A 19905-nucleotide genomic window follows, 5' to 3' on the forward strand; every position below is an offset into this window, starting at 1 on the left:
ATTTCTAGAGAATTATTTCAAGGCTTGTTTTGTTTAATGTCAGCACGTAGCATTCTTCCCATTCTTTTCAAAGAAGGATCCCTTGACCCCTCTCTAGCCCCCCCAGCATTTTGGCTCGCTTGACACCTCTGCTTACAAAAGTCCTACCATCTTGATTAAAAAGACAAGACATGGGTTTATAAAGTACAATGTTTAATGTAATTTTTTTTCCCAATATCAATAAGTCTATACATTTCAAAGTATTGCTTGTAAATGTAATATTTCCATGTCTGATTATTATGTTACTCTTCATTCGCCCCTCACACAATGTTTTGAGTCATGTTATCTCATTAAAAAATGTAAAAGAAAAAGCACCAAAATAATTTTAAATCAGAGTCAAATATTGTCTTTTTGGAAGTGTTCAAATCCAATTTCATGTATTTCACCTTGAAGAGATTGTTTTCGATTTGTTAAATGAGTTACAGATTTAAGATACATGTAACTGCATGCACCCCCTGAGCCCCAATGAAACTAATTAGTTGTGAGGCTGAGTACAAGTCAGGTACAGCCGTAGGTTTGTGTCATTACTGGCATCCACTGGGGACTTTGTTGCTACGATTATTTTGCCTGCAGGCTTCTTCCTGGAACACTTTATCAGGAGCAGTACCTGTATTAGAACTCAGGCGTGGCACTGGGTGTGAAAGCACTCAAAAAACATGAAAGACAGCATGAGATCATGTTGTTTGAGTTAATTACTTTATGTTATAGTGTTGATGTGTTGAACATTACCTTGGTTGACTCAGCCTGTTGCCCTGCAGCCTCCCTGCATCTGCATGCTCCAGCGTGTAACCATCCATTATCTCTTAATGACTTAATGAAGTGTAATCAGGCACATTTTCACACCTCATTACTATGAAGGGACACCATTTTATGAATGACTACATTTATGTTGTGCAATGCATGCACAGATTTAGAAGAATACTAAAAAAACAGAGGAATTTCTCATCAAGCTGAAAATGATTTATAATGTCAAAGTGATGATGACAGACTCCTGATGTAGTCCGTTTTTAGCACAAAGCTGTGACAGCCTCAGCGTCCCGCTGCTCCTCCTTATAATGAGAATGAAGACATGTGGGAAAATGGCAGGGAAGTTCTCACTCCTCCTTTTTATTCGACACTAATGGCTGACACAGGCTGTTAAAGCCGGCAGCATAGCGAGCACTGCTATGGTTACCTGTGTGGAAACCATAGTCATTAGGGACACGGACTCCTCCCATCCCACGTCTCTCTGCCTGGCATCACAAACATGTTTACAGACCCTGACTGCGGCAGCAGAGAATGAGTGAAATGCAAAAGGATTTACTCAACAGAAATTGAATAAAGGCCTGAGTTTTTGTAAGTGAAAGTCATGTTGGATAAAGTTGCTCCTGTGTTTTTTTATGCACTGACTCATCAGCTTGTCATGCCCCCCCCATACCTCATCACAACACTAGAGATTCTTTCTTTTTTTTTCTTTTTTTTTTAAACAAATGCTCCTTCTGCACGCTCACCAATCTTATCACAAATATCACATGGATTAAGCTAAGAATCTACCATCTGGCTGCCATTATTTGTTTGGTCTATCAGGGACTGATGTTGCTGCGAGGGGAGGAGAAAGACAGAGCCACAGAGGAGTTGGTCTTTGAGAGCACACACTCTGAACAGTGAGTTAGCATCATTTCAAAGAGAAACATGCACCTACAATGTGGTGGATTTTGATCTGTGAAAAATGAGTTGGATTCTCTCCATGTGGGTGGCCGCAGCCCTGCTGGCTCTGTGCATGGGAGAAAGCACAGTGCTTGAAGGTAGGCCTCTACGCAGATGATGGATTAGCATGAAAATTTATGCCTTTTCAGAGCAGGAAAAAAAAGCATTTATGAGGAATTACATGTCCTCATTTGAATGACAGTTATGTAAGGTTTTTTTTATGTGCTAATGACTAATTCAGAGTGTAGAATCTGATGTTTATTTGCAGCCAGAGACTACAGCCAACAGTAACATTTTATTTACTGGATGTATTTTTTTTTTTATTTCAGGAATGAGCCAGCCTGTGTCCGGCTTCCATCTGTGTAACCACAACGAGACGAGGAATGTGAGTTTCCTGACGATTCACAAGGTCCCCTACACCGTGACAAAGCAGTGTGGAGACTGGCTCCTGCTGAAGACATGTACGGTCAAACTTTACAGGATGCTCCATCAGACCGAGTACAGGTCAGTGATGGAGGAGGTGACCAGGTGCTGCGATGGATACGAGCAAGTTGGACGTTACTGTGCCCTGCGTGAGTTAGCTGCACATTATCATATTCTTTATCAAAACAATCACAGAAACAGATCACATTTTTTTTTGGTTTCTTAGGTTAGATTTGAAGTGTCTCTGCATCAGTGTTTGTAAATGTGGTGAGGTGACTGACGAGTAATCCGCCTGACCTTTCAGTGTGTGATGCTGTGTGCAAGACACCAGATAGAAGCACAGCAACCACACTGCTGCAAACATCTCTGCTGCTAATATATGGCCTGTAACGTGTTATTTCTTTCAAACAAAGCTGTAAACAGGAGCGGGGAGTTTACTGCCAAGCCAGGAATTTGTCCAACTGCAGATGGATTGGATGCTGGATCTGAGGAGGCCTGTGAGTGGGACATGGACTGTCCAGGCTGGCAGAAATGCTGCCACAGATTGGATCATTATCTCTGCACCAATCCTGCACGTTAGTATGCATTCTTATTGTTTTTTTTTTTTGGGTTGTTATGAACTAAAATTGTTTCTTAAGTGAAGTCATTCCCTTGCCAAAGCGTTTTTTTTTTTTAACACAAATTTAAAATAACACACTTCACAGTACAGCAGATTTGAAGATTATTATTTGGTTGTCATCTTCAAAACACTGACACTCACATTGAGTGCACTATATGAAAGAACTGTACAACTGTGGCTAATAATTACAATCACAGTAAAAAAAAATCACAAAACTAAAACCTGAGTAAATGATGTCACCTCCTGCATGGTGGAGAGTCAAATGCTACTTGGATTTTCAGCAAATATAGGGACATTCTGCTCATACAGCCCCTCATGGGATGGATTGCACTCGGTGTAGTAAAGAATATATAGATATTATTATTATTTTTTTTAACCCTTTCAGGTCCAGCTAATAACTCTGAGAGTGAAGGACGCCATTTTAATGCCACAGTGACAGTGAAGGCAGATTACCAACAAGTGATGTCCAAAGACGGAGACGGACATCTGAATCACATCAGATTACTACAAGCCATGGTAACACTGCTGCTAACACTGCTGCTAGTGACACTGCTGCTTATGTAACAACTGTGCAGCTGAGATAGGTCTGTTCATTTGAAATGATAAAAAACAAAGATATGCAGAGAACAAAATTGTTCATATTATTTGTGTCTCATTCAAAGGTAACTGGAGCCCTGCAGGTGGATGTTTCTGTTTATTACCTGGGCTCCCGGCCTGTTCATCCCTACAGAACTGCCACCTCCCTGCTCATCGAATGCAACAGCACTCTTTCCCTGCACAATGTCACGGCTGCGCTGCACCTTCTCCTTGTGTACATACAGGAGGTGTCATCTGTTACAGTGGAAGGTGAGGGGGGCCTGTTTGAGCTGAACAGCATTCACTCAGTTTCTCAGTGAGGCTACTCTTTCTTCTGTAGAGAAATGACATTCTCGTTGAGTTTTTGAGAATGATTCACGTTGCAGAGAACACGTTGTGAGGGAAAAAATGACTCAGCCGCACCACAGTTTCCTTCTCCCACCACTTCTATTTGAGTGACAGTCATCTGTGGGCTGTTTCCTGCAATAGCGGAAAATAACATGAGAGCATGTGCATACACACACGTGCACCAACTCACACGATCCCACACACAAACACACACACACACACACACAGATATGAATCATAAATCTGACATACTTGCTACATTTGCGTGAAAGACAAAACAGCAGTGTAGCCGTCATGCATACATTCAAACAGCAAAATTATAATTCATCACTCTCTTCCAGCGGGAAAGCAGACTTTTATTATTTTCCTCTGAATGACTTTTAAAGAGAGGAAACAAGAAGAAAAGTTCATCAAAGACAACTTGCTGTTTGTATTTAAGTCAAACCTGAAACCGTAAGAGTGGTGTCTAAAATTTCAACATGTTAGGGACAGACCGAAAACAATAAGAGGAGCAGAGGCTGAAAGAAGAGAGTCTGGCATTTTTTGGAAAAGCAGACTGTGATGTTTCAAAAACAACTTGTTATTTATTTTCCTGAATCATTTTTCTAACTTGAAACAAAACGTTTGTCTGTAATTATAACACCCTATGCCTTTCCATATAATTCATGTTTTTAGGTTTGTATTATCAGGTACATACTTGTTCCAGTTCTAAATATGAACTGTTGTTATCAGTCCTTGTTTGTAATCACAGCCTTCCTTCCTCTGCCTGTTACCTCTTCATATTTTTGTACATTTATTTACAGATATAAACGAGTGCTCACATCCTGCTCTGCATCAGTGCTCCCTTCATGCAAACTGTACCAACACAGAGGGCTCCTATCACTGTACCTGCCTCCAAGGATACACAGACGAGGACCCCAGCAACCCTGGAGCTCATTGCAGAGGTCAGGCTGAGTATGAGTTAGCATGTGGTGAAAGAAGTGGTCATTAACCGACTGTGGCCTTCAAATGCAAAAACATTTCATAGAATATAAAAATATTTAATTAAGCGCAAAAACGTTTTTCAAACACAAAAACATTTCCCGAAACAAAAGAATGTACTGCTTACTGCGTTCGACAGTATGTAGTCTGACTGCCAGTCGGTGGTTATTTTGCAGGATGCTAGGCACAGCTAATCTGGTTTCTGGTCTTAGAATGAGCCCGGCATGTGGCGATTCTAGAGTCTGTTGGGGCCCTGAGCAAAATTCATTTTACAATTTGCACATGCTCTGCAGTGGCTTCAAGTTTGTCAGTCCTCGCGGGGGGGGAGGGGGGCTCCAAGCAGTTGCCTGCCTTGCCTGTTGACTAGCAGCACCTCTGAGCCCGACTGACAGCAAATGGAGCGTCCACTTATAGCCTGGAAAAAATATTCTTTTAGATTTTCATGATTTTGAGAATCCCAAAATATTATTGGTGGTATCTTTTTGTGGTTTGGTCGGACTGTGATGATTTCCCCTGTTATGATGATATCTGTTTCCATCCAACATTTTGATCTCTGACCTGGCGCTTTGCATTGTGGGAAACAGTACGCGAGGAAGACCATTCTGATGCATACTGTTGATTTTTCCTTTAGTAGTACACAGCCGGGTGTTTTTGGACAAACTGCTGATCTCGCATTTGTTCGCATACTGCAGTTTGGCTAAATCAGTACATTTTACTAGAAGGTGACTTTTTAAAAACAGCCAGAGACTAAACAGACACTGGGTTCATCAAGGCAGGTGTGACTAGATACACAGGTGAAAATAAACACTAGTGGAAGACCTACAAAATACAACAGGAAACACAAAAGACTCAACTCAGATACAAACCAGTACAAGGGCACCAGGTTAACAGAGAGATAACACTAAAGGCAAGAATGACTAAGTAAAACAGGAAACACTAAAGAGAAGACGTGGGAATACAAAAATGCACACTAAGGGAAATTCAAACCAGGCACGAGGAAGGAAACGACCAAATAAAACAGGAAACATAAAGAACAACCAAAATCGGATTCTAAATATAACTCAACAAGAACACATGAGAAGTTTCTAATTGATATTCTGCTATAAAGACAGATGATAAATAAACAGACTAAACCAGCTCTCATCAAACATTAAATGCTAAATATTTTGGCTTTCATTCCAACATTGGCTTCTTTTTTTTCTCTCAAGATGAGTCGACGACCATGGAGCCCACACATTCCTACGTTCCACCCATGAACACAACCTACACCCCGGCCTCCGACACCACACAGGAGCCTCTGAAGAGCAGCACTGTAGGTTTTGTCTCCTCCACAGAGATCATCGTGACTGCAGATCTGAGTATGAGCAGCGTCTCCTCCAGTTCCTCACATGCTCCACAGTGGACAAGTCCTGCACCTCAAACCACCATGAGGTCAACCGTGGAGTCAACCCCCCCAACAACCACGTGCTGTATGAAATATTTTAATTTATCTCAAGCTTTTAATCCCCACAAATGTTTTGAAAGGTGTTAAAAAACAGTGTCAGAGGTGCTAATGACTCTGACATCTAAGTCAATCAGAAGTTTGCAAACGTGTGGCAGAGCAGCTAGCTATATAGCCTTTTATTTAACACGAACATAGAGTGGTTTATTTCTTTATGTAATCTTTGTCAACGAGGCAAATTGTACAATTTTACAAATTATTTAGCCAAGTGACAAACAACACAGAGTAAATACAACAAAACCATCCTAAATATCATCATCATCGTCATCATCAATATCATCATGTGTGTACAGTAGGTGTTCATGAAAGAGCTGGGTCTTTAGCTTTTTCTTAGAGGTGCATAGGGACTCTGCAGACTGACTGGAGTTCAGTTGTTTGTTCCACCACCAGGGGGCGACAGAGGAGAAGAGTCTAATCAATGTATTACCCAACAATTAATAAATAATTACCCTCTTTTCTGTCCCTGCCCTTCCCTCCACCACCACCACCTTCCAGCTCCTTCAAGCGTCTCCAGCGTATGGTCGGCTGAAGTTACTGGAACTTCCTTTTCCGTCTACTGGTCCAGCCAGTCTCAGACGAACCAGACTTTCCAGGTTGTTGTAAGCAGGGGGTCGGACGTCGTTCATTTTCATGGAACCAGTGACACAATGATGGAGGTGCAGGGACTGAAGCCTGGGGTGCTCTACAATGTAACCGTCACACCTTGTGCCTGTGGAAGCCAAGGGGGAACATTTTCGATATCTGTCAAGACTGGTAAGACATGTGCACACAAAAAACGAGGTTGATAATTAAGTATATATTTCTTTCAATATAGATACTCAATACTGTCTTCAAGTTTAAGATTGTGCATTGAATGTTTGTGTGGTCCAAGCTCATATCTAACAGAAGTTTTCTTTTTTACTTTTACACATCATGAGACGAACATGGTACAGCACTTCTGCTTTAATTGTATTACTTGTTTAATATAAAATACAGCCTATTAAGGTGTTATTACGGTTGTATAAGGTTTTATAATCAAACTTAAATTTTAGGATTTTTAAAATAACTATATGGCTGAAAATCCTAACTTTCCCTTTGCAGAAGTATTCCTACTTTGTAGAGGATGACCGATTAATCGGCCAGCCGATAACATCGGCCGATATTATCATATCAAGTGACTATCGTTATCAGCTCATTTTATCTCCGATATGTGCCGATAAAACTAGGTTCATTCAATTGAGGTTTATTATTTATTTTCATAGGGTAAGGGTTAGGGTTAGTGAAAAGTTAAAATGAGAGTTTCAGTGAACTGTTGTTATTCTGGAGAGTAAAGGCTTTGGTTCAACTGTAAAAAATAAATCTTGTTTTAAAGAGTCCATATTCTGCCCTTTTTGGGGTTTGTATATTTAATCTGTGCACCTACTTTTGTACGTTCACAATAGCTAAAGTTTGAAAAAAGTGTCTGTTTTCATGTACTGCTCCTCCTTGCTCCCTCTACGCTCTGAGTCCATCAGCTGCACTCTGTTGAGCCCACACTGTTAAACCCCACGTGGGCCAAGTCTGCTCTGATTGGTCTGCCAATCTGCTCTGTCGTTATTGGTCAGTTGCTCAGCACGCTTCTCGGAAATTTCAACATGAGCTGCAGGGCTTGCCACAACGAGCCAATGAGCTTAGATCAGTGATCTCACACTGACAATGACGTCGCACTGACAAATTTTTTATCGAGGGGGGCTCGAACCGAGTGTTACATGCAGCTAATGCTACAGCTAACAGGAGGAGGTAGGAGAAGCCGTGTTTCCGCAGACTTTGAATTTTGTTGATGTGCCTAAACATGCACAGGACACTTGGAAAACACACTGAAGGGCATATAAAACCATAAAAAGCATAATATGGGACCTTTAATATAAATATTTTTCCACAGGTGTTTGATAACAGTATTTGAGGGAATCAGAATTTTTTCTCTTAATATCGTTATCGGTGTTGTAGTACTCGAAATCAGTCTTGGCCTCAAGACCGGTCTCGAGACCACTTTTTGAAGGTTTGGGTCTTGGAATGAAAGCATTTTTACTTGGTCTTGTCTCTGTCTCAGACTGGGTGGACTTTTTAATCAAGAACAGTCGATACCAATGTTTCCCACTGTTATGGTCTAAGTGAGTGACACGCCCGCTGCACACAAGATGTTCAGTTTTCAGTGATATTTATTGTCTGGGTCCAGTCTCTGTCTTGCCCTGCCTTGGTCTGGGTCTTGTCTTGGTCTCGGAGCACTCTGGTCTCGGGTATGTCTTGATCTCAAAGTAAAAATGATTTTTTTTTTTTTTTTTTAAAGAAAATACAATGATGCCATTGATTAAGATTAAGAATGAGTAAATAGACACAGTAAGTACAGTAATAACATTCACTTAATATCTAGTGTGTGACAGGACAATACTTCATGATGAACCTGTTTGCCCAGTGCTGATAATTAATTGCAAAAATTGTATTTACTGAACCCAGTAACTTTGTTTTTCTCCTTAGATGCTCAGACTCTTGACGCTACAGCACGACTGACCAACATCAATTTCACTGCTGATCTGCAAAACACCAGCAGCCAGGCGTTCAGAAACCTCACTGAGAGTTTCACAGATGAGGTGCGTTTGTCACGAGGATTATCCAGTGAGATTTTACACACTGTAAACATGTCTGACATGATGTTGTGTTTCGTCACCAACAGATCTACCAGTCGCTCTCTGCAGAGATGAAGGCCATGGTGGATTCAGGCCTGGTGAGAATAGTGATCAAAGGCTTCTCTCCGGGGAGTGTGGTGGTCAACTTCACCCTCATTGTCACCCCGAGTCAGAGCCAGGACATCAGTAATGTGTCTGCAGCTGTGCTAAACTCCCTAAAAAACAGCACCAAATACACCGTGGATATAAACAACACAAGCATTAATGGTAGGTCTCTCTATTCTTTCTCGGCTCTTTCCTATTTCCTCTTTGTCTTTATTGTGTGTCAAATTTAATGTAAGAAGGGCTGGTGTCATCCAACTGTGCAACAAATCCCCTGTTACACAATAAGGCTGGAGTTTGAAAGACAGTTTCGATCAGATTTTGAGGGTATAAAGTGATTCTGTATGTTGGTATTTTGGTAATTCCAGGATGCAGAGTTTCTAAATCATGACTTATACCAGTGGCTAAGGTACATTATTCACAGGTGCAGTGAACACTTATAGGGCTGTCAGCATTAACTAGTTATTGCAATTAATTAAGTCTGAAGTTAATGCATACTTTTTTTTATCCCGATTAATCGTATGCTATTTTGTCCCTTCGGGGTCACCTTAGATATTCGTCCTCAGTGTCTCCCTGTAGTCACAGTGATGTAAAAGTAGGACACTTCTGCGTCTTTGAACGTCTCACTTCACTTTAACAAACTCATCCAAAGTAATATCCACCTTATGAAATCAAACCTTTTTACTTTTTGACCGTCCTCTTGAGCTGATTTTTAGTTTACTTTTTGATCCGGAACGAGTTTATGTTGTTGTCTTCGATCTACCTGAAGGTATTTATTATTATTTCAAAGAGCCAGTGAAAGACTCTCAAACAGAAATTTCAAAATAAAAGCCTAACATTTTCTATTCTTTAATGTGAAATAATGGCATTTCAAACATGTGATTAAAACGTGTTTAAACAAGATTGTCGACTGAAATTTAGTGATTAATCGTGATTAAGAAAAAAAACGTTTGACAGCCCCAAAAACAAGATATTAGTCGGTTTGTTGGTCTTCTGATATTTTCATTAACATATTGCTAGATGGAAAGCACGTATGGCACATTTATTCGTTTGAAACAAAAAGTATTAAATGAAGTAGAGAGAGTCGACTCTTTGTGTTGACATTCCTCTATGTTTTGTGTCATACAGCAACATACGTTTTTGTATGAAAAAGCAATCAAGAAATGCTGAATTCACAGGTGTCATTCTTAATCATATCTTATTCAGAGAACTTGTTGGTGTCTGGTTATTAAGTATAAATAATCTTAAAGCAAGATACCGCGCATACAATTCTAAAGAACAACATAAAACGTCCCTTACTGAGCCAAACATTCTACTTTTCATAGATTTTGATGAATGTGCTTCAGGGGAAAATGACTGTTCCCAATGGGCTACATGCACAAACACATGGGCCTCCTACACATGTGTCTGCCTGGATGGATTTATAGACCAGAGCACAGAAAGGCCAGGGAGAGCCTGCCAAGGTACACTTTCACAATGTACTTGTAAAGGTAATATTGACTTTGCTAAGATTACTGTCACTGAATAATACTAAGAGTGTTTTGTTTTGTGCTGCAGTCAAAACTACGGGGACAACGACATCTGTGACACCCACAATATTCTCTACAGTTAGTACGATCCCTTTCTCTCAATTAACAACCCAGGCCAGTGTTGTAGCTTTAACCCCTGGAACCACCACTCCAGGGGAAACCACTGTCATTAAATCAACAAGTGACACAGACACATCTACAACACTAGTTTCAACCACTGGTCCAGTCAAAGAAACAGCTGTTCCAGTTGTGATCCATGTGCAAGTGACCACCGCTATGACTGTGACCACCCCTATCCTTATAACCACAAGTTCTACCCCAGCAACAACCACTACTCCTCCTAGTACCGCCTTTTTGACCACTGAAACCACCACTCCTGCATCAATGCCCACCACTCCTACATCAAAAACCAGCACTCCTGCATCAATGCCCACCACTCCTACATCAAAAACCAGCACTCCTGCACCTGCAACTACCATTCCTGCATCAACGCCCACCACTCCTGCACATAAAACCACTCCTGCTCCAACAATGGCCACTACTGCGCGTAAAACTACCTCTCCTGCAACCACAACCACAGCATCAATAACCACTACTCCTATGCTTAAAACCACCATGACTTCCCCAACACTCGAATCAACAACTGCCACCCCTGCATTAACAACCACAACTGCTCCTAAAACCACCACTCCTATAACTCAGACCACCACTCCTGCACCTACAGCGACCACTTCTACCCCCAAACCCCCCACTACTGTCGCAACAACTGCCTCTTCAACCACTACTACTACCCCAAAAACTACTCCTCCTCTAACCAGTACTCCAGTGATGACAACACAGACCCAAATCAAAACCACTAAAGTCCCAACAACAACTACTGCTCATAAAACGACTACTGCCCCTAGAAAACCCGCTACTCCCCATAAAACTTCCAAAACTGTCTCAACAACCTCCGCTATTCCAATGGCATCCACTACTTCTATCCCTAAAACCACCATCATCACTACAACCATATCTCCTGCCCCGAGTACTACCACCAATGTCTCTATACTTGGAGCCATCTCGGCCCAGTGTAGGGCTGCTGCCATCACAGTGACTGTCGCCAAAGGTTTCCTTCAGAGCGCCAACATCAGGGAAAGCACTCTTTACTTGGGACTGCCTGAATGTGGTCTAAATGTAAGGAATACCACCCATGCAGAGCTAACCGTGGCTTGGAATGAGTGTGCCACCAGGCTTGTGCAAGTAAGTTTTCTCTTGCAACTGGGATCATGCAGCATTTTATGCTATGCTTTGACATGTTTTAACGACACTATGCTTGCATGTATTTGGTCTCAGGAACTTTGTATTTTTTCTGAATTAACCCAAAACGGCCTTCAACATTTGGTATTTTAGAATGAAACATTCTTCACAGCATCTGTGACTTTGTTTAACTCCATGGATCCATACGTCTTACCCAGTGGAGCAGTGGAGGCTCCAAAGTTACGACTGGAGGTTCCCATCGTGTGTACCTACATGAAGAGCATGCTTATCTCCGCTGACTTTGGTTCAACAGGGTATGATTTACTTTATGTCATGCTTTCCTGGATAGCCTCAGAGCAGTTGAAGCTGTTGAAATGAGTCGGGGAGAATGACATATAGAGCTTTGTCCTTGCCAATTTTCACAATAAACAAGTTGTTATTGGGAATAATCTGCACTGCAGATATGTGACAGATACTTCTTTATAAAAAATGCATTTGAAATGACTTGTTATTTTCCAAATCCTTTTAAGAGACATCAATCATTTGGTTAAAACACACACATAAAATATCATTTCATGGTGTTTTCCCTTTAATATCAGCATATTTAAGCTCCTGCACCTCACAATGCAAATAGGTAATAGATTCTTAAAGTTGACCTATTCCTTTGTCAGATACTCTGCATTGCAATTTATGAGTTGGAACACAACAGCATGATTTCCAACCCTGTTTGTGATGTGAGAGGCCAGATGTGTGAATTTAACAGAAGGCAAGTTTAGACCTGGACGCTCAACCATTTATAGCCAATGGACAGTGAAAAGTGACAAAAAGCCCAAGTGTATCTACGACTGTATTGAAAGATAAAAAAAAAAATCAGCCTTTCAGCACATTTGAGCTCCATTAGTAACCAGTTGCTCACCATTATCTACAGTCTCTGCTAGTTGCCTGGCAACTGGTTTCCCCCCCCAAGAAATAGGCTAGAACATTTCCCCGTAAAACACACAGGAAGATTTTTTTTATTTTACTTTTCATCAGAGTGTTCCTGTTGAATAGATGTGTTTTTTCTCACCTCTCCTCAGGTATGACATGATCAAAGATGTCATCACGGGCTCTGGGGTGTTCCAGGTGACAGTGCAGCTGATGAACGGCACAATACCTCTGCCCCACAACTACAGCATGTCGTCAGAGGAGGATGTGGTGGTGGAGGTCAGCCTAAACACCTCCTCCGAGCAGATTAAAATAGTCATCAGCAAATGCTGGGCCACTCCCACCCCAAACCCTGGAGACACCTACAGCCACACCTTCCTGGAGAACAGGTCTGCTTCTACCTGATGCTCTGTATCTATTTATGATACCATTAATATTTCAAACTTGGTGTATTACAAAAACGGTTCAGTTTACATTTGGGACTCTGTATCATCTACCAAAAGGTAGAAGCTCATACTTAGAGTGGAGGATGTGAGACGGGTCAGACAACACTTTCTGTGTAAGTCTGAGAACAGACTGTTCCCGTATTGACTGTAGGGAGAGGTCTTCAGTCCTCTCCATCACCTTCATGGCAGAACATGTGCAGACATGTTAGACTAAGCCACACTGGTAGATAGACGTATGAACGTCCAACAAGAGGGAAGGTACACTGAAGCTAAGTACACACTGGGGTAATCAGACACAGGTGAGACCAACAACACAGGTGAAGACGATCAGGAATCAGGGCAATCAAAAAGGAGGGAAACCAGACAAAGGGAGGAAGTCAAGAAGCACTGGGGACAAGAACTACAAAATAAAACACTAAAGACTAATCTAGGGAAATGTACACAAAGGGAAAAGAGAAACATGAGGATAGTGCACCAGTGCTTTGCTCAAGGGCACATCAGCAGTGCTCAGGAGGTGCCCTGGTGCCTCTCCAGCTGCCAGACCTGGCTTCCATATTTTGGCCCACACTGGGGCTTGAGCCTGCAATCCTCTGGTCCTCAACCTCGGTCCCTACAGACTGAGCTACTGCCACCTCCATGCTCTTCCTATTGTTGCTATTTGACCCTATTGGTGTTGTTGTCAGTCAGCCTTTGGTCTGAAGATGAGCAGGTACTTTAGGATGAGAGAAAGTGTTTAACTAATCAATTCATGGACACTTTTTCCATGGTCCTATCTCTGCATCCTTAATGGTCGAAAGATAGTTTCTGATCCTTTAAATTCTAAATGAAATAAGCAACTGAGAAAAGTGATGACCATGACTAGACAATTCAGCTAGTTCATGTTATAGGTAACTCAGTGTTGGTTGCTGGTTATAAACAGCAGCTGAGTCAGACATTTTTCATCATGACATGAAAATGTAACCTTGAACATGGTTTGGGATTATTGTAGGTGTCAGTGTAGTCTACGACCACATTAGCTCTAAACAAAGACTAGAGACAAAAAACTGCTGTTTCAGGTTTCTCACTTCCTTGATCTCCGTCTCCTCAGCTGCTCCCTGAACTCTTTCACCAAAGTGCTGACAAACGGGAACTCCAGCACATCACGTTTGTCTGTCAAGATTTTCTCCATCGTCGACCTGGACGTCATCTATCTGCACTGCCAGGTCCAGATCTGTGTGCAGATGGGATCAGATACCTGTGTGCCCGTGAGTACATCTATGTAAAATAGTCAAAATCAACTTTGCAGTTTCGGTGAGAATGTCTGAAGCATCAGGTGTGGTGTTAAAATTTTATTTTTCTGTCAGGATTGTCTTCAAAGAGCAGCTCGGTCTTCAAACACAATAGGGACAGCTTTGGGCACATTCGGGCCGATACTGAGGTCAGACGAAGGTGAGTACTTTTAAACAGAATAAGAAAATATACACCATCACTCTCCTGCTGAGATGAGTACCTCTGATAGGCCCTGATACACATGAACTCCGGACATGTTCAAGATGATTTCAGGAAATCCAGGTCCTTATTTTTCCCAGATCCATCTTTCATGAATTCACCTCAGAGTGGGAGATGTTCTTGACTAATTTCACTGTCGATTAAACCGTATTCAAACTCAGACTAGTTAACCAGTCTAGGCCCCTTCCAACAAATCTAAGTCCTGATTTTTTAATGGTTCCACAGAATCTCTTTTTTTAGATTCTACAGAGGTGTGTTAAGAGAGATCTGGTCTGATCAGAAGGACATACGAGGTACCCGGATTTAAAATCATAAACATTTAACATCAATATTCAGGACCTCCTGTGACAGGAGACCCGAGGGTATCCGCACACTCTGTGAATAATCATGTAGAACGAATCAATAGCCAATTGGGAAGCGAGGTGCCTGAAGAAGGAAGCATAACAACTGCTCACCTTCAGCTCTAATGTACAGACCATCTTCCTGCCGTATCCCCGCATTTATCAATAGTTTAACTTTTTTTCTGGTACAAATAGTCTTAAATGGCCAAAATGTATGCGGTGTGCAGATTTGGCAGTTTGTGTTCACACATGCACCCACACGAGTCAATTTTCAGGAGTGCATGTTTGAAACGGGCTCGAGATTCTGTACTGTGCTTTTTAGGTACAACATGGGCTGGTCCCTCCCTTTTATCTCTCCATGAACCAGGACTCAGTCTGAGATCCTGAGCTCTGCTGGCTGTTTGAATGTCCAGGCTGAAAACTAAAGGGGGGACAGGACTAAACTGTCAGAGCCCCCAGACTGTGGAACAGCCTGCCAGAGGAGATCAGACCTGCAGCGTCCATCCCTTGTTTTATTTCTCTACTCAAGACACAAAAAACCTTTAACTCTGTGATTTTATTTTGTTTTGTAATCTTGAATCTTATATTTGTCTGTTTGCTTTTATTTTCTGCTGTGAAGCACTTTGTTACCTGTACTGAAAAGTGCCATACAAATATTTTATTATAAAGACCAGAGAACAGTCACAATGGTTGTGAGCAGACAAAAAAAACCTATTTACCTGTAGAATAAAGATATCTGCAGTGAGGAGTCCAGAGTCTGGGCGCCTCTGCGTTAGAATTTGAATCTAAAATGTGATTCCAGCTAAAGCCGTGATGACACTTCAGTTTCCACACTCTGCTACTAACAGGCGGACTGAAGTAGAGCAGATGTCACGCTTTTCAGGATCCATTATGAACTTGAGTACATTTTAAAATCTGAACAGGCCATCTATCTTTTGAAAGCAGAGCCATCTCTACCATTAGTGTGGTGGAGAGGAGAGTTTGAAAAGCTCACATAATAAAAGAATCAGTATTCACATTTGAAACAAATGATTAATCTTTGTGATGGAGTTGATATTAAAGTTTGAGCTGTTTTAAAGTGTGCTGAATGGAAGATTTAGTTATAAATGTTAGTTTTTCAAGGGGACATATTATATAAAATCCACTTCTTCAGTGTTTTTGAACATATTTTTGGGTAACCTGAGTGTCCAATGACCCACAACATGTGAAAAAACCCATCCAATCCCAAGGCACCGAACCCCCAATTGCTCAGGCGCTCTGTCATGTGACATCTCTCCAGTAGTGCATGTCTGGATCCTGTTTGTGCTTGTGTGTGTATTTTAGTATGTGTTAGCATGTCTCAATAACATAGTGTAAAAGTGAATTTCCCCCCTGTGGGGTTAATTAAAGATACCTTCTTATCTTATCTAACGGTAGCAGGTCCTCTACTTTCTTCCCAGCTGGTTCATATATTTTAGAGATCTGAGGTGTCTTCCTGCACTCAGATTTAACCTGCCTGTTTCTTGGATTTCAAGCAAATAAAAAAAAGCAACTTTAAAAGTGTGTGCTCTGGTTTGAATGCTACATAGATATCACATGAAGTTATGACTTTCTTTGGGTTCATTTTAAGGCTCTTATGCTTGTATTTAGAGACAGGACAGTGGATATAGAGTAAGAAATCAGAGTGGGGAATGACATGCAGGAAAGGAGCCACAGGTTGGATTGGAAGCCTGGGTTGGCCGCTTGAAGGACTAAAGCCTCTGCATGGGGTGTGTAAAACAAACCCACTAGTCCATGTACGCCCACAAGTTGTACTTTTGAGCTAATTTTTCCACCTATGATCTAAACTGTCTGCTTTTGTACTGATCTTTGACTTTAAATGTTAGTTGTAACCAGTTGGTGTTGATCCATCACCCACACCATGCCTGCTTTCTCTTCTAGTCTTTAAACTGGACATTATTCTTGCAGAGTCCCTGGAGGAGGAGTTCAACACTTTGTACGTGGCCGGGCTCGCCTGCATTGGAATCGGCGTTTCGCTCATCTTCATCATTGGTTTCGTCTGCCTCTTCTACTACCAAAGGAACCGAATCGGACACTACAACTTCAGCGTCAAACCCAAACAGGAGAACTTCACCTACCTGGTCTTCAACACCTAGAGTGGCTGGCTGCAACGAGAGGACATTTGGTAGGCTGATACCTTCTAGTTACCACTGGGTGTCGCTGTTGCATCATTTATTTATTAAATATCAAACATTGCAAATCTTTGCACATTCTACATTTAATAGAGATTATATTCACATTTCACCTTCACTCTTCATATACATAATATATTAAAATAATATAGTAGATGTACACTGGACTATAGAATATGGAGTCTTTGATTTTTCCTAAATAGTTAAGAGATCAATAAGGATGAAATGCAAACACTTTGTAGAAGTTTTATTTTTTCTATTCATAAAAAAATGAAGACCATATCTGTGGTGCATTGTGGGATTTGTAGTGCATTCTTAAAGTTGAATGACTACATGCATAAAGCTGTTTGGATGACTTCATCAACAGTGATTTAATATTTTAGATATTACTCATAATATCGTGAGTTCAGGTATCTTATTGAAGCTGTTGACTTGTTTTAGAGACCGTCTGATGGTACTCATGATGGTTCATGACTGACCTCGACAAACATCAGAAAGGACTCACGTAAAGTGTGCATTGTAAAGCATGCAGTAACATAAGGTTTAACTGTGTGTGTAAGTAAAGTGAATGAAGATGCATTTATGAAAAATCAGTTTTAGGGCCAAAAATGATGAAAAATAAATAATGAGAGGAGGAATATTTTATACACCGTTATGTTGAAATTTAGAGAGGAAAAAGTCGACATATCAAGTCCAAAATAATTTTCAAAATAATTTTTAAGTATTGAGAACAGAAACTAGAAATCAAGAGGAAAAAAGTCAAAATGTAGAAAAGTATTGAAAATCATTCTGAAATGTTAGATATATTTAGATTAAGTCAAAATACTTTCCGGAAATAAATTTAAAATGGAGAGAAAAAAGTAAAACTATGAAGAAATAAAAAGATATCGAGAATAAGTCGAAACACAACTTCAGAATTTAATTTAAAATATTGAGAAAAAGTCAAAATCAAGAGAATCTAGATTCTGTGAAATGTTGACTTCATTCTCTAAATTGTATTGCAATTTAATTTGCGTCATTTCAATTTTTTTTTCTGACATTTAAACTTTATTCTCGAGGTTAAGAATTGAAACAAAACAGAATCAGAATCGAGGTTTATTGCCAAGTACATTTACACAGGACAGGAATTTGACTTGGTGTATTGGTGCTAAACAATTAACAATCTTCCTCCTCTCTTTATTCCTACCTCACGCCCATGGCCCTAATCCTCTCCCGTAAATAAAAGAGAATAAAACTTAAATTAAATAATAAATCTTCATTGTTTATTTCAGGCTTTATTTCCACTATAGGATAAAATGTGTGTTTAACAACATTCAACCAACAACATTTTGAGCCTCTGCACAAGTTAAATTCATCACCAGCCGCTTTACACACTTGTGCCCATGTACATGAGAGAAGGACGCTTGTGTATGAAAACGTATCTCACTTTACTTTCTACCAACAGTAAACCAGAAAGCACTACAGACATGGTCTTCATAGAAAGCCTTACTTTTTAAAAGCTGAGACTAAAACAGTTTACAGAAACATGGGCTGTTATAACACTTGAGTGTAAATGTACCAAACTGACCTCAGATTATAAAAAGCACATTCATAAATACCCGCTGACTATGATGAATGTCTCACTATATTTGACGTTTGAATTTGTAAAGGAACGAGTTTGCACTAAACCAGCTTGTTTTGCATATTTTTGCATATACAGTGATGTATGTATGGTCAAATATGGTCGTGAAATATAGAATCTGCAGTACTGTTCAAGCACAGTTATCACTTTACTTTCTTTTAGCTGCTATTTTTATAAAATAAATGTTGTTTTTTGTACTTTGTAATGTGTGCTGCATGTGAAATATCTCCTGTTTTTATTACTTGTTCAAACTTTTACTGTGTTGTAAATGTTGTGACAATAAATACATGTCTTGTATGAGTTGAGACACAAGGGGGCGCTGCTGACATGTTTTTTCCATTTACAAAAAAACAAGGTAAGATGGCGTCCTACATGTATAGAGAGATGCCATATTTACATCTTTACAGGGGAATAGAAAGCTAAAGTTGCATTAAAGGTGATTTTTTTCATTTTATTTTGACAGGGTGGGAGCTGTAAAAAAAGGGGAGGGGGCGGTCATGCTGCTTCTTTAATCAGAGTTTTAAAAACAGATCTGGAGTAAGCCTTCCTCGGCCGAGCAGAGCTAAAAATGAGGCTTTTACCCCACACTTCCCATAATCCCACACTGGTGACAGTAGGGTCATAAAAGCAGCTCCTGGACTGACGGCGAGGGTCTGAATACTAAACAGGAGAGGCTTTTTGTCTCTCTGAGAGGTGGTGGTCCTTGGAGACCTGCAGGCAAGGAGGGCTTACAACCATCTGGAGGGCTTCAGATGCTCCGCCTCCTCATTAACCCATTCAGCCTCACTGTCTGAAGAGGCCTGGCAACCCGTCACTATGGCAACAGCACAGTGCAGGGATGGAGGGAGGGAGAGCGAGTAACCAGGATCAAAGGGGAGAGAGGGAGCAGGGAATATTTTCAGTTTAAAAGCATGAAATTGGCTGAAATCTACTTTTACTATTAACTCTAAAACATTTTCAAACTTTCACTTCCAGGTTTCCTGTTTTTATTTCACTGCTGTGCCGGCATTCAGATGCACTGTTCTGTAAAAGCAATGATGTCTGCGGTCTGTTTCATTATTTATAGCCTTCACTCTCGCTCACAGAGAGGCCATAACCAGCAATAATCCCATTGTTAAATACACAGAACAAGCATCCAGGGAGTGATTCCTGTATTAGTAAATCAGGGAGAGGAGATTAGGGGGCGTGCACGAGAGGAGAGATGAGTTTTCCATTTTGAACGACTTTAT

At 40.7% G+C, this 19905-nt stretch overlaps 1 protein-coding gene across 1 annotated transcript; it reads left to right on the forward strand.

The window, feature by feature from the left end:
• Positions 1-1509: 1509 nt before the first annotated feature.
• umodl1 (uromodulin-like 1) lies at positions 1510-18992 on the forward strand. The gene is made up of 17 exons (XM_020631220.2): positions 1510-1823; positions 2055-2297; positions 2562-2723; positions 3153-3283; positions 3430-3613; positions 4495-4635; positions 5881-6141; positions 6669-6926; positions 8667-8779; positions 8863-9082; positions 10243-10380; positions 10475-11688; positions 11839-11999; positions 12762-12998; positions 14143-14299; positions 14399-14483; positions 16832-18992. The coding sequence occupies exons 1-17, from the start codon at positions 1748-1750 to the stop codon at positions 17017-17019; spliced, it is 3969 nt and encodes a 1322-aa protein (XP_020486876.2). The 5' UTR covers positions 1510-1747; the 3' UTR covers positions 17020-18992.
• The last annotated feature ends 913 nt before the right edge of the window (positions 18993-19905 follow it).

Source organism: Labrus bergylta, chromosome 14 (genome assembly GCF_963930695.1).
Source record: "Labrus bergylta chromosome 14, fLabBer1.1, whole genome shotgun sequence".
In the NCBI taxonomy this organism is placed as follows: domain Eukaryota; kingdom Metazoa; phylum Chordata; class Actinopteri; order Labriformes; family Labridae; genus Labrus; species Labrus bergylta.

What these genes read in the sequence shown, in the direction of transcription:
- umodl1 (XM_020631220.2), top strand. Translation starts at nt 1,748, where the DNA reads ATGAGTTGGATTCTCTCCATGTGGGTGGCCGCAGCCCTGCTGGCTCTG. An exon ending in TCTCTGCACCAATCCTGCAC is followed by an intron (nt 2,724 to 3,152) that starts GTTAGTATGCAT and finishes TAACCCTTTCAG; the next exon opens with GTCCAGCTAATAACTCTGAG. An exon ending in CCCTGGAGCTCATTGCAGAG is followed by an intron (nt 4,636 to 5,880) that starts GTCAGGCTGAGT and finishes TTTTCTCTCAAG; the next exon opens with ATGAGTCGACGACCATGGAG.